At 42.3% G+C, this 16319-nt stretch overlaps 1 protein-coding gene across 1 annotated transcript in view; it reads left to right on the top strand.

Annotated features, from left to right (window-relative positions):
• The window catches only part of LOC126425154 (centrosomal protein of 164 kDa), a 688023-nt gene that overhangs the window by 452766 nt on the left and 218938 nt on the right, over positions 1–16319 (top strand). The window contains exon 2 of the mRNA XM_050088105.1: positions 15470–15581. Coding sequence (XP_049944062.1) covers positions 15470–15581 — 112 coding nt within the window. The remainder of the gene's footprint in view (positions 1–15469; positions 15582–16319) is intronic.

Below are 16319 nucleotides of genomic sequence, written 5' to 3'. Positions count from 1 at the left end.
TGTGAACGTTTGGGCAGGCATTGTTGGTGACGTCTTGATTGGGCCCCATGTTCTTCCACCTATGCTCAATGGAGCACGTTATAATGATTTCATACAGGACACTCTACCTGTGCTGCTAGAACATGTGCCTTTACAAGTACGACACAACATGTGGTTCATGTACGATGGAGCTCTTGCACATTTCAGTCGAAGTGTTCGTACGCTTCTTAACAACAGATTCGGTGACCGATGGATTGGTAGAGGCAGACCAATTCCATGGCCTCCACGCTCTCCTGACCTCAACCCTCTTGACTTTCATTTATGGGGGCATTTGAAAGCTCTTGTCTACGCAACCCCGGTACCAAATGTAGAGACTCTTTGTGCTCGTATTGTGGACGGCTGTGATACAATACGCCATTCTCCAGGGCTGCATCAGCGCATCAGGGATTCCATGCGACGGAGGGTGGTTGCATGTATCCTCGCTATCGGAGGACATTTTGAACATTTCCTGTAACAAAGTGTTTGAAGTCACGCTGGAACGTTCTGTTGCTGTGTGTTTCCATTCCATGATTAATGTGATTTGAAGAGAAGTAATAAAATGAGCTCTAACATGGAAGGTAAGCGTTTCTGGACACATGTCCACATAACATATTTTCTTTCTTTGTGTGTGAGGAATGTTTCCTGAAAGTTTGACCGTACCTTTTTGTAACACCCTGTATAAGTAATACTTTTCCTTTCTTAAAGTGTGCATACATTTTTCTGGCGGATTCTGTATATGGTGTGATGAATGGCAACTTACGCTGAACGTAGAAAAATGCAAGTTAATGAATAATTTAATGAAGATGAGTTGAAAAAACAGTTGTACTGTATAATGTTCTAATACAGTGTGAGTGGCGTTCTGCTCGACAAGGCCACGTCTTTTACGTACCAAGACGCAACGTTGCAAAGAGATATGAAATGGAACGAGTGCATAATGTCAGTTGTAAGGACTTCGGTTTATTGGGAGAGTTCCTGGGAAGTGTGGTTCATCTGTAAAGGTGACCACGTACACAACACTAGTGGGAACCATTCTTGAGTACTGCTTGAGTGTTTGGGATTCCCACCAGGTTCGGTTAAAGGAAGACATCGAAGCAATTCATAGAGTGTAGCTGGATTTATTACCGGTGCTTTCGATCAACACGCAAGTATTACGGAAATTCTCTGTGTACTCGGTTAGGATTCCCTGAGAGGAAAAGACATTATTTCTGCGAAGTGAGAAAACGAGGGAACTGTCATTTGCGGTTGACTGAGAAAATTAGGGAACTGGCATTTGCGGCTGACTGCAGACCGATTCTACAGTCACCAACGTGCGTCTCGCCTAAGGACCGCGAAGCCAAGATAAGTCAAATCGGGGCATGAACGGATGCTTAGAGACAGACACCTTTCCTTCGCTCCATTTGCGAGTGAAATAGGAAATGAAATGATTAGCGGTGGTTCAAGGTACCTTTCGCCATGCAGCGCATGTTGGCTTGCGAAATTTGTAAGCAGATGTAGAAAATAAATATAGAATCAGAAAAGCGAGCCCCGTAAGATAGTGGTTTGAGAAAACAGAACATTATAGAAATTGTGGAGTGTATGCAAGAAATAGCTCCTGAGTGTGATTTAACTGTTGCGAGAGTAAAACTTACAAGTACCTATTCGGAATGTCTACATTAACCAATAACGTAAAATTCTAAGATCTCGAAAGAGTAATGTGTTTGCACATGATATTTTAGTCCAACTGTTGGTTAGTTTGCAATGGAAGACCGCATTTTCGTCTTCATGTTTAATTTACCCATATTTGTTGCATCCAATATGTACCTGTACGAAGTCCATTTTCAGATCCAACATTTGGGTTTTCTTTTCCTTGAATTTCACTCTTGCCTCAGCTATAATGCAATAACCTGCGATATATCAGTAATATCCGCCTGAGTCATCTTAGCTAACACCATATTGAAAACAGTGCCACCACGCAGAATTTATGGCTTTGGACGGCAGCCGACGATGCCATTGCAGTAGCTCACGAGGATCGCCGTCAGTTTAAATTGCCTGACAAACAAAAGTGAAGCGCTCACAAAACGTGGTCGGATGTCTCCGTAACTTGCTGCACATACACATCATCGGGACGGGTATGTAAATGATTAGAGCTGCAATTTTCTGCCACATGTAGAGCGGTCATCAGAATGCATTATCGCTGTTCATGTTTAATGTTGTCATCTGGTCTAGCAGGGTATACGAGGTCTGTTCAAAACATTCCGGAACGATCGTAATTTCGCGCCAATGGTGTATTGGGGAGAAATACCCGCCAGGGTAGCCGAGAGGGCTAATGCGCTGCTTCCTGGACTCGGGTAGGCGCGCCGGCCCAGGATCGAATCCGCCCGGCGTATTAACGACGACGGCCGGTGTGCCGGCTAGCCTGGATGTGGTTTTTAGGCGGTTTTCCACATCCTCCTAGGTGAATACTGGGCTGGTCCCCACGTCCCGCTTCAGTTACACGACTCGCAGACATCTGAAACACCTTCCCACTATTCCACGATTTACACTAGATGCAGACAGCTTGGGTACACAAATTCCGTCCCAGGGGGTATGGGGTGGCGGCAGGAAGGGCATCCGACCACCCCTTCCAATTAACCATGCCAGTTCCGTACTTAACCCTGCCGACCCTGCGTACACTACGGGATAAAGGCGGTAGCGAAAGAAAGAAAGAAAGAAAGAAAGGTGTATTGGGGAGAAATGCGGTTGGCATCCCTGAACACGCCTGTGTTTAACGTGTAAATGCAGCAAGTTTCACTGTTGTATATCTGTTAGTTGTTGTTCAGTGCTATATTAAGTAGAACGCTGTCGCACAGTTTGCGAATTTCGGGATGGCATAGTTAGAGAAGCAACACGTTTTCATTAAATTTTGCGTTAAACTCAAGGAAACTTTTACAGAGACACACCAAATGATGCGGGAAGCCTACGACGATGAGTGCTTAAGCCGTACTCGGTATTACGAATGGTTCACGCGGTTTAAAAATGGTCGGACGGAAGTTAAAGACGACTCTCATCCAGGACGCCTTTCGACGTCTACCGACGATGCTTATGCCAGCAACGTCGACGAAATTGTGCGTGCTAATCGAAGACGGACTGTCCGAGAGATTGCAGAGGAATGTAACAGCAAATGTGAGAAGGAAACGGCCTGAAATGTGGCGACACAATTCATGGCTCTTGTATCACGACAGCGCACCCGCACATTTATCCCTGTTGGTGCGTGACTGTTGCACTAAAAACAAAGTCACTGTACTGCCTCATCCTTCGTACTCTCCAGACCTGAGCCCTGCGGACTTTTTTTTTTACTCCCAAAGTTGAAAACCCCGTTGAAAGGACGAAGTTTTGCAGCGATAGACGAGATAAAAGAAAATTCGCAGTCGGCCCTTCATGCGATCCAGCAAGAGGCGTACCAAGACTGTTTCCGGAGGTGGAAACGGCGTTAGAAGTCGTGTGTCAGTTGTGGAGGAGAGCATTTCGAAGGAGACCATACACAATAAGTAAAAGGTAAGTACTCTGTGGGCAAAGTTCCGGAATTTTTTGATCGTTCAATATATTCCGAGTAAGGTTTTAAAGAATGGGAAAGATCCACCATGGTTTGATAGCCGCGTTAAAAAAGCGCTACGTAAACAAAGAGCACTTCATCTCAGATTCAAGAGAAGTAAAATCCTAGCTGACAAAGAAAAGCTGAACGAAGCGAAAATGAACATAAGGAGAGCAATGAGAGAAGCGTTCAATGATTTTGAAAGTAAGACGTTGTCAACCGACCTGAGTAAAAACCCTAACAGATTTTGGTCGTATGAAAAATCAGTAAGTGGGTCAAAATCATCTATTCATTCTGTCAGCGACCACACCGGCACCGGAACGGAAGATAACGGAGAGAATGCCGAGATACTGAATTCGGTCTTCCGAAGTTGTTTCACCGCGGAAGATCGTAACACTGCCCCTCCTTTCAGCCGTACGAATGTCGAAATTGCAGTTATTGAGATAACCGATCGCGGAATTGAAAAGCAGCTGCAATCGCTTGGTAGTGGAAAGGCCGTCAGGACCAGATGAAATGCCTTTAAGATTCTATAAAGATTTTACGAATGAACTTACTCGCCTTCTAGTAGTAATTTATCGTAGATCGCTTGAGCAACGAAAGGTACCTAACGACTGGAAAAAAAAGCGCAAGTCATTCTCGTTTTTAAGAAAGGCCGTAAGACAGATCTACACAGTTATATAGACCTATATCGTTGACGTCAATTCGTTGTAGAATTATGAAACATGTTTTATGCTCAAGAATTATGAAGTTTTTGTAAAATGAACATCTCCCCTTTAAAAATCAGCATGGATTTGCAAACAGATATCCTGCGAAACTCAGCTCGCTCTGTTCCTCAATAAGATTCACAGTGCAGTGGACAACGGCGCTGAGGTCGATGCCGTGTTCCTTGATTTCAGTAAGGCATTTGACAACGTCCCGCATTGCGGTTTAATGAATAAAATACGAGCTTACAGTATCGGAGCAGACTTGCGACTGGATTCAAGACTTTCTTGCAGATAGAACTCAACACGTCGCTCTTAACGGAACTAAATTGGCAGATGTAAAGGTAATATCCGGAGTACTACAGGGAAGTGTGATAGGACAGTTGCTGTTTACAATATATATAAATGATCTAGTAGGAAAGGTCGGATGCTTTTTAAGGCTATTCGCAGATGATGCAGTTGTCTACACCAAAGCAGCAACGCCAGAAGATATTAAAAATTTGCAGAACGATCTGCAGAGAATTGATGAATGGTGCAGGCTCTGACAGTTGACCCTGGACGGAAATAAATGTAACATACTGCGCATACATAGGAAAAGAAATCTGCTAGTGTACAACTACACCAGATGACAAAACAGCTGGAGACAGCGTCTGCCGTAATATATCTAGGCGTAACTATCCAGAGCGACCTTAAGTGGAATGACCACATAAAACAGAAAGTGGTAGAAGCAGACACCAGATTCAGATTCATCGGAAAAATCTGAAGGAAATGTAACTCATCCGCGAAAGAAGTGGCTTATAAGGCGCTTGTTCGCCCGATTCTTTGCGTATTGTTCATCTATCTGGGATCCCTGTCAGGTAGCACTGATAGAGAAGATCCAACGAAGAGCGGGACGTTACGTCATGGGATCGTTTAGCTTGCGAGGGAGCATTGCGGAGATGCTAAACAAACTCCACTGGCAGACTTCATAAGAGAGGCGTTGTACATCAAGGAGAGATTTACTTTTAAAATTTCGGGACAGTACTTTTCAAGAGGAGTCGGACAACAAATTAATCCCCCCCTCACATAAAGCATTCCGTCGTCAGGTCACAAGTGGCTCATCGGGACCATCCGACCGCCGTGTCATCCTCACTGAGGATGCGGACACGAGGGGCGCGTGGTCAGCACACCGCTCTCCCGATCGTTATGATGGTATTCTTTGACCGGAGCCTCTACTGTTCGGTCGAATAGCTCCTCAATTGGCATCACGAGGCTGAGTGCACCCCGAAAAATGGCAACAGCACATAGCGGCATGGATGGTCATCCATCCAAGAGCCGGCCATGCCCGACAGTGCTTAACTTCGGTGATATGACAGGAACCGGCTTATCCACTGCAGCAAGGCCGTTGCTAATCCCCCCCCCACATACATCTCGCTTATTGATCACGAAGAGAAAATTACAGCCAATACAGAGGCTTACCGACAATCATTCTTCCCACGCACTATTCGCAAGTGGAATAGAATTGGAGAGATCACATAGTGGTACCAAAAGTACCCTCCGCCACACACCATTCGGTGGCTTGCGGAGTATGATGATTAGATTAGATTAGATTAGATTAATACTAGTTCCATGGATCATGAATACGATATTTCGTAATGATGTGGAACGAGTCGAATTTTCCAATACATGACATAATTAGGTTAATTTAACAACATACTTAAGTTAATATAACAACTTTATTTTTTGTGTTTTTTGTTTTTCTTTATTTTTTCCCTTAATTTATATCTAAAAATTCCTCTATGGAGTAGAAGGAGTTGCCATTCAGAAATTCTTTTAATTTCTTCTTAAATACTTGTTGGTTATCTGTCAGACTTTTGATACTATTTGGTAAGTGACCAAAGACTTTAGTGCCAGTATAATTCACCCCTTTCTGTGCCAAAGTTAGATTTAATCTTGAATAGTGAAGATCATCCTTTCTCCTAGTATTGTAGTTATGCACACTGCTATTACTTTTGAATTGGGTTTGGTTGTTAATAACAAATTTCATAAGAGAGTATATATACTGAGAAGCTACTGTGAATATCCCTAGATCTTTAAATAAATGTCTGCAGGATGATCTTGGGTGGACTCCAGCTGTTATTCTGATTACATGCTTTTGTGCAATAAATACTTTATTCCTCAGTGATGAATTCCCCCAAAATATGATGCCATATGAAAGCAATGAGTGAAAATAGGCGTAGTAAGCTAATTTACTAAGATGTTTATCACCAAAATTTGCAATGACCCTTATTGCATAAGTAGCTGAACTCAAACGTTTCAGCAGATCATCAATGTGTTTCTTCCAATTTAATCTCTCATCAATGGACACACCTTAAAATTTGGAAAATTCTACCTTAGCTATATGTTTCTGATTAAGGTCTATATTTATTAATGGCGTCATACCATTCCCTGTACGGAACTGTATGTACTGTGTCTTATCAAAATTCAGTGAGAGTCCGTTTACAAGGAACCACTTAGTAATTTTCTGAAAGACAGTATTGACAATTTCATCAGTTAATTCTTGTTTGTCAGGTGTGATTACTATACTTGTATCATCAGCAAAGAGAACTAACTTTGCCTCTTCATGAATATAGAATGGCAAGTCATTAATATATAATAAGAACAACAAAGGACCCAAGACTGACCCTTGTGGAACTCCATTCTTGATAGTTCCCCAGTTTGAGGAATGTGCTGATCTTTGCATGTTACGAGAACTACTTATTTCAACTTTCTGCACTCTTCCAGTTAGGTACAAATTAAACCATTTGTGCACTGTCCCACTCATGCCACAATACTTGAGCTTGTCTAGCAGAATTTCATGATTTACACAATCAAAAGCCTTTGAGAGATCACAAAAAATCCCAATGGGTGGAGTTCGGTTATTCAGATCATTCAAAATTTGACTGGTGAAAGCATATACGGCATTTTCTGTTGAAAAACCTTTCTGGAAACCAAACTGACATTTTGTTAGTACTTCATTTTTACAGATATGTGAAGCTACTCTTGAATACATTACTTTCTCAAAAATTTTGGATAAAGCTGTTAGAAGGGAGATTGGACGGTAATTGTTGACATCAGATCTATCCCCCTTTTTGTGCAAAGGTATAACAATAGCATATTTCAGTCTATCAGGGAAAATGCCCTGTTCCAGAGAGCTATTACACAGGTGGCTGAGAATCTTACTTATCTGTTGAGAACAAGCTTTTAGTATTTTGCTGGAAATGCCATCAATTCCATGTGAGTTTTTGCTTTTAAGCAAGTTTATTATTTTCCTAATTTCAGAGGGAGAAGTGGGTGAGATTTCAATTGTATCAAATTGCATAGGTATGGCCTCTTCCATTAACAGCCTAGCATCTTCTAATGAACACCTGGATCCTACTATATCCACAACATTTAGAAAATGATTATTAAAAATATTTTCAACTTCTGACTTTTTGTTCATAAAGTTTTCATTCAGTTTGATGGTAATCTGTCTTCCTCTGCTCTTGGTTGACCTGTTTCTCTTTTAATAATATTCCAAATTGTTTTAATTTTATTATCAGAGTTGCGGATTTCAGACATGATACACATACTCCTGGATTTTTTAATAACTTTTCTTAATATAACACAGTAGTTTTTATAATTTTTGATAGTTTCTGGGTCACTACTCTTTCTTGCTGTCAGATACATTTCCCTTTTCCGGTTACAAGATATTTTTATACCCTTAGTAAGCCATGGTTTGTTACAAGGTTTCTTACGAGTATATTTAACTATTTTCTTGGGGAAGCAGTTTTCAAATACATTTACAAAAATGTCATGAAATAAATTATACTTTAAATTGGCATCAGGTTCACGGTACACCTCATCCCAGTCTAACTGCTGTAGGCTTTCCCTGAAATTTGCAACTGTTAAATCGTTGACTGAACGTACTACTTTGGAGGACTGTTTAGTATTGCTGAATGGAGCTATGTCATATATTGTAACTAGCTGAGCACCATGATCAGAAAGACCATTCTCAACAGACTGAGCATTTATCTGGTTAAACTTATCTTGGTCTATAAAGAAGTTATATATCAGTGAGCTGCTATCCTTTACCACCCGAGTAGGAAAATCAATAACGGGTGTCAAATTGAAAGACCCGAGTAATACTTCAAGGTCATTTTTCCTATTACCCTCTTTCAGAGAATCTACATTGAAGTCCCCACAAATAATAATTTGCTTCCCCCTGTCTGACAGATAGCACAACAAGGAGTCCAAATTTTTCAGAAATAGATGAAAATTTCCTGATGGGGACCTATATACAGCTACAATTATAAATGTGCCTTTATTTAATTTAAGCTCACAGGCACATGCTTCTATATGTTTCTCTACACAAAACTTTTTTGTTTCTATACTTTTTGCACAATGATAACTTTTGACATATATGGCAACTCCTCCTTTCTCCATATTTTATCTCACTACATGTGCAGAGAGCTTATATCCACTTACATTTACCTTATCCATATCAGTAACAATGTGATGCTCAGACAGGCATAGTATATCTATTTCATTCTCAGCTTCTAAATCTTCTAAACAAACCAGAAGCTCATCTACTTTATTCTTTAAACTCCCAATATTTTGATGAAATATACTTACATTATTTTTAATTATACTTTTATGAGAACCTTTCCTTATTCTAACATTTGCAGTACTCTCCTGTCTGAGTTTCTCATTGTGCTTAGGCCTAGTTCCTATACTAGTGGTCACATGGTGTCCAGAGAGGCAGATTATGTCAACTGGGTTGGGTGACTTTAATTCATCAATGCAATTACCTAGGACTGAGATACAACTTGGTGGAGATAAAATTTCTGGTGATTGGTGAAAATTTATAATTGATAGCTGTGATTGATGATCAAATGTGCTAGAATTGTGCTGTTTAATTTCTTTCCTAAATTGAAGATTTGTTTCAATCCTGACCTCTCGTAGAACTTGACATCTTTCTGTCTTACCTATCCTAAAAAAGGTGCTGCTCCAACACCTGTAACCACTGGTATTTTACCATTCATGGCAGTGCCTCCCCCCCCCCCCCCTTAAATTTCCTGCTATTACCCCAGCCAGTTTCCCCTTCCCTTTCCTGTTGAGATGTAGGCCGTGCCTGGTATAGTCCCACTACTGAGATAATCAACAGGAACCACACCAATATGAGCCCCCGCACCCGACCCAAGCAGCTGTTCCAACTCCAAATTAACTCTCCCAACAGAAGAGTTCAAATGAGGCCGGTCATGGCGTCTCAGGACAGATACAAATTCAACATTGGTGTGTCTCGATGCCGACGCAATCTTTACCAGGTCACACTCTATACTGTACCCAGGATCTCTGTCGCTGCTGTACCCTGGCCCTCCCACAATAACCACGGTGTCTTCCCCAGTAAATCCTTTACAGAGTGAACCTAAATCCTCTGTCACCTGATCCAGACTAGCACTTGGTTTGAAAAAATTTGTGACCTGGTATTCTGGTCCTAATTCCTCCTGCAGAAGTTGGCCTACACCTCTGGCATGAGAACTGCCTAACAATAAAACTTTCTTCCTTTTCGATGACTTTCCTACATTCTTTTTCAATTTCCTATTGAAAGTTTGTTGTGTGCTGTCTACACCTACCTCTGCTTGAGGCTCATCAGTTTCTAACTGAAGCAACAGGTCAAACTTATTTTTGACATTCACCACAAAACTGTCAGACTTAGTTCTAGGCCTGTTCCTTCTGCTACCTGTTGCCACTTCCCACCTCTCTTTGCCCTTCTCCCTCCTTAACCTGTCCAGATCTTCCCTAGCCTGATCTAGCTCAGCCTGAAGGGCAGCAATTTTCCCCTCCTGTTCCACTATCTTCCTATCTCTGCTGCAAATCCTACATAACCACTGATGAGCCTGATCCACTTTCCCAACACCCACGCCACTGCAGTCCCCCCAGTGAAAAAAACTACTACATCCATCACACCAAACCCCGGAGCTAACAATTCTACGGCAAGTCAGGCACTTCTCACTCATGGCAAAAATAATACTTTAGCTAGAATAAATCAATTAAATTACCGAAAATCAAAAAAGACGTTACAAGAATTAAGCCTATTCACAAATGTATATAAGCAAGTTTCTGATTTAAAATTCCGCTGTTTTTCGGAGATCTGTATTAAAACAATGAAGGTATACGCTATTTATTATATATTTCACTCGATGGAATGAAAAAAAAGGACAATTAAACGAGATACTTTAACTTTGATTCTCCAAAAACGTTACGAGAATTAGGCCTATAAACAAATGTATATAGGCAAGTTTCTGATATAAAGTTACGCTGTTTTTCTGAAATCTGTATTAAAACAATGAAGTTATACGCTATTTACGGTAGTTTACTTATTTGTTACCGAGAAACTAGTTAAATTACCGTGAAACAAGAAACAAACACGTTTACAAAATTTAAGCCTAAGCGCGACTTCGCGAAGTTACGATCTTTTCGTGTTTTCTGAAAAAATACGCAAAGAAAAGTCAAACCTTTAATGGCAAGACTAAACGATACACTAATGCACGTATTTAATTTGTTGTCGGCGTTAAACTAAATTATATTCCTGTCTAAATCACTTAACTTTCTGGAAATGGTTTCTGGCGTCACTTACTCGGCGGCCATCTTGGCTTCTCCTGTGATGTAGATGTAAAGGACGTGGACAGCGTGAGATGTTGAGTGATTACTGTGAAGGACACGGAGATGTTGTGTACGTGTGTAAGACAGCGTTATCAGCACGTGACAGATTTTCAAAGATGCCTCACGATGGGTTTGCATTTCGGCAGAGAGTCGAATGGTGTGCAGTATCCGCATTTTTGTGGGGCATTCAGGTGTGACAGTAGCCTGATGTTGGACTGCGTGGAAACATGAGGGCAGGTACACTTGTCGTCAAGGTTCTGGACGACCACGTTTGCCCACTGCAAGAGAGGATCGATGTATTGTTCACCAAGTACGTAGTGCGCCATTCACATCTGTGCCTGCCTGCTATCCGAAAACAAATAAATGGACTCCCTACGACATTGCATGTCATCCCAAACCAATTGTCGGAGACTAGCAGCAGCCGGACAAGGAAATTACGGTCCCATGCTTAGGCTGCTGTTAACACCGCGACACAAACGGCTGCGTCTGGAGTGGGAAGTATGGCCTGATGATGAATGGTGTCGCATTGTGCCCAGCGATGAATCACTGAATGGTGTCGCATTGTGCCCAGCGATGAATCACTTTTCTGCACTATCCCAAACGGCCATTGTCGACGGTTGTGGCGGCGACTTGGGAGAGCTCTGATTTTTCCAACGTTTTTGAGAGGAATACCATCGTTAAGCCGTCGGCACACGGACCGTGCATCCGAACGTTGAGCGGTGCTGGTTGAGCGTGCCGAGTTTCTGACGTCATAGCGTGGAATAGCACGCTCGGGAGTCTTTCCGAACGTGCAGAGCAATATCTGGCATGTCATATTTTGAGCGTGCGTCTGAGCGTTGACCAATGAGAGGGCACAACGCCACCTACGTCACAAGCACGCCGTCTCCCTTCAGTACAGAGTTGTCAGGTGCCATATTGGCATTCATTTCAAGTCTATATGTATATATGCCGTTTCTGAGCACCAACAAATTGAGAATCACGAGAAAACCCGTTGTTAACTGTGTGATTCGTTCCAATAAAATAATGAGTGACATCATATTCGTGGCAAAAGAATTATTGTAACTTGCGTATTATGAGAGTAGGCTATTTGAAGGCAGCGACACACTGAAGATGCACCCAAAACGTATTGTTCTTGGTACAATTTGTTATAATTAAATTTCAATTAGTAACATATCTACGATTAAGGTTTTCAGCAAGGGTTAAGATAAGAAGATTAAGTTCACTTGGTGTTGTGTTGGTTTAGCGTAGTGAGTAGCGTCAATGTCCTGTAATGAGTTGTTGGGTGGTGCGGTAGTACGCCACTTGACACTACCAAATTTTTTCCCTAAAATTCGCGTTTTTATTAGGTTCTGATAATTTATTATTAGATCAATATAAATATATACAATATTTGATGTTCTGTAAATACAAGTTCACCTTTTTTTTTTTTTTTTTTTTTTGAGGGGTCACTTTGTTTGATTGGCTTAATCTACAGGACAGCTTGCGCTACTTGTATAAAGATATTTTGTTCCTTTTTCTTTTACGCTTCGTAATTCACATGATGCAAAGATTCTGCTACTGAGTAGGAACAGTTATCAAGTAAGATTGACCTTGGGATTTTACTAAAATGTGGGAATGATGAAATAATGTTTATCTTATGCGGAGAAGTATTCCAAATTTGTAATGCACTGTTTGTAATGTAACTTTTATAAGCCTGTGTCCTTATTGACTGGACATGGTACTTTCCTTTTCGTGGACGATGGAGTAACTGTGCGTTTTAATAGAGCTAGCATGCGAATTTTAGGCGCGCCCATTGAGTAAACAGTGTGATTTACGAACTGCCGCTGGAGTGTGTTGCGATCGCGTATATCACTTTGGGGCCCACGTACCGTATGCCCAAGTCGCATCGTTCCTGAGCGTTCATCAGCACGTTGAACTTGGCACGCTCAACGTCAACGTTCGACAGCACGGTCCGTGTGCCGACGGCTTTACTCCTAGCATCATAGTGTGGGGAACCATTGGGTACACCTTCAGGTCACGGCTGGTAGTGACTGCGGGAATTCTGCCGGCAGAACGGTCTTCATGTGTTGCCTCTCGTGCGACAGTATCGTGGTGCCGTTTTTCAACAAAAAAAGGTGCTCGCCCACACGTGACGTAGGTCTCTATAAACTGTGTACATGTTGGTAAGGTACTCTTGTAGCCAGTAAGATCCCCAGATTGGTCCCCAATTGAACATACACTACTGGCCTTTAAAATTGCTGCACCACGAAGATGAATTGCTACAGACGCGAAATTTAACCAGCAGGAAGAAGATGCTGTGATATGCAAATGATTAGCTTTTCAGAGCATTCACACAAAATTGGCGCCGGTAGCGACACCTACAACATGCTGACATGAGGACAGTTTCCAACCGATTTCTCATACACAAACAGCAGATGACCGGCGTTGCCTGGTGAAACGTTGTTCTGATGCCTCGTGTAAGGAGGAGAAATGCGTACCATCACGTTTCCCACTTTGATAAAGGTCATATTGTAGCCTATCGCGATTGCGGTTTATCGTATCGCGACATTGCTGCTCGCGTTGGTAGAGATCCAATGACTGTTAGCAGAATATGGAATCGGTGGGTTCAGAAGTGTGATACGGAACGCCGTGCTGGATCCCAACGGCCTCGTATCAGTAGCAGTCGAGATGACAGGCATCTTATCCGCATGGCTGTAACGGATCGTGCAGCCACGTCTCGATCCCTGGATCAACAGATGGGGACGTTTGCAAGACGCTCGGAGACCACGGCTGCGGTTACCTTTGACGCTGCATCACAGACAGGAGCGCCTGCGATGGTGTATTCAACGACGAACCTGGATGCGCGAATGGCAAAACGTCATTTTTTCGGATGAATCCAGGTTGTGTTTACAGTATCGTGACGGTCGCATCCGTGTTTGGCGACATCGCGGTGAACGCACATTGGTAGCGTGTATTCGTCATCGCCATACTGGCGTATCATCCGGCGTGATGGTACGGGGTGCCATTGGTTGCCCGTTGCGGTCACCTCTTGTTCGCATTGACGGCACTTTCAACAGTGGACGTTACATTTCAGATGTGTTACGACCCGTGGCTCTACCCTTCATTCGATCCCTGCGAAACCCTACATTTCAGCAGGATAATGCACGACCGCATGTTGCAGGTCCTGTACGGGCCTTTCTGGATACAGAAAATGTTCGACTGCTGCCCTGGCCAGCACATTCGCCAGATCTCTCACCAATTGAAAAAGTCTGGTCAATGGTGGCCGAGCAACTGGCTCTTCACAATACGCCAGTCACTGCTCTTGATGAACTGTGGTATCGTGTTGAAGCTGCATGGGCAGCTGAACCTGTACAAGCCATCCAAGCTCTGGCTCAATGCCCAGGCGTATCAAGACCGTTATTACGGTCAGAGGTGGTTGTTGTGGGTACTGATTTCTCGGGATCTATGGACCCAAATTGCGTGACAATGTGATCACATGTCAGTTCTAGTATAATATATTTGTCCAATGAATACCCGTTTATCATCTGCATTTCTTCTTGGTGTAGCAATTTCAATGGCCAGTAGTGTATGTCGTGGAACCAGCTTCAGTGCCAGCACCCAGAATATCAAGCACCAGTTAGAACATTTTTGCCTCAGGGCAAGAGACAACGGCTTTATGACACTCTTCCCAATCGAATCAGTGTATGCATCCAGGCCAGATGGGCGGCAACATGATACTGTTGAGTAGGCTCGTACCGTCAAGCTCTTTGTAAATTTGACTCAGTTTTGCAATCACTGAAATGACATCATGAATCCTTTCAGCCCGTGAGGTTTCATTTCGTTAGCTCCTTTCTTTCTGGGCGCTTCACTTTTTGTCAGGAATTGTAACTGAGAGTGAGAACGCGGCTAAAATGTATCACACTGCTTTGTACAATTCCCGACATTTTTTATTATTTAAACTAAACGTTTTTAACTTCATTCATAACGACAATACGTTCCGATCTTGAAGATGCAGTAGCATGTTCGAAGGCAATGAAAAACCTCCAGGTTTTCTTTTCTTGTTTTTTGTATTTCGTCTCCTACTGAGAAAAACAATTAATTATAGGAAAACAGTGAAGTTATCTTTTATTTATGGAATGAACTGTAGGTCTACAAACGTGCATTAGAGAAAATAATTTGCAAACTGCAACAGAAAAAGACCTACTACCATAATTTTTGTTATTATCTGGAGTATCGTATTTTAGGTTAGTATAGAATTGTTAGTAGGTATACTGTCAATCCAAAGCTACAAAAAATGTCCTTTGTACTTCAGCTGTATACCACACTGTTCTCAATTTATTACACCCAGCAGACAAGACATTGTGCGTTTCGTAAAGATCGTTATTTCTGTACATTATGCCGAACTTGTTATGTTCCTTTTAAGCCATTTTATAAGTTCATTATTTAATCTCGATATTAAGTAATATCGATGTCGAAATCCTAATCGGGATCGATAATGTGCCAACACTGCGTTTGAAATTTACGCCACGTTTACACAGTGTGTGCTTTATTGTTGCAGAGGTTCACGACTACGCAGTGAAGATCGGCATCGATCCGGATAGCGAGCCGCATCTGCTGCATCTGGCGCGGGATGGTCTCATGCAAGCGCTACCGCCGGGTTGGAAGCCGTGGTGAGTCCACACTTTCTTTCTGACGTAGTACACGAAGATCGGTTTTATTTTATTTTTTTGTACCTAGAAGAAACTTGCGACATGTCGTTGGCGGCACAGCATTAGTTACGGACTCCCGAAATACTGTAACTCATTGCTACGCGTTGTTGATAGCACGATTGGTTTCCGAGCCGTAGTTGTTTGGATAGAGTGTTTGTGGCGTTCGTTGCAGTGTCGGATATGAGGAGCAACGATGCCATGCGAAATTTTCAGCAAAAGCGAGCAAAACGTTTACGAAAACGTTTGAAGTTTTGAAGCAACCTTACGCCGATGAAACTCTAGGTCCGAGCGCAATATTACTAATGGACAAATGGTTAACTCCATATTGAGTATTTCACACTGCAGCGGTGTGACTGCCTGACGTATTGGACCTTCATGCCGCACCAGGACGCAATTTTGATCTGTCAAGAAGTTTCAGTAGCTACGCCTATTGAAAAAATGGTTTTCAGTCAACAGAACGAAGTTACCGACGACCATGAATACAGAACCTTCCATGTATGTCTGCCGATGGCGCCACAGTCTAGAAAGTAAGAACCTGGTGCGTGCTAGCCGTCATTTAATTGTCTTAACGTGCCGAACAGATTGAAATCGTGATTGGGACATTATAATCGAAAAACTGAGGATGTATAGAATTGAAGGGAACTCGAATGCTTTGATGATGGGAGTAAGTACCTCCTGCAAAGAATTCATTGAACAAGC

Source organism: Schistocerca serialis, chromosome 10 (genome assembly GCF_023864345.2).
Source record: "Schistocerca serialis cubense isolate TAMUIC-IGC-003099 chromosome 10, iqSchSeri2.2, whole genome shotgun sequence".
Lineage (NCBI taxonomy): Eukaryota > Metazoa > Arthropoda > Insecta > Orthoptera > Acrididae > Schistocerca > Schistocerca serialis.
Note: the sequence above shows the minus strand (reverse complement) of the source record. Positions and strands in the feature narration are given on the sequence as shown.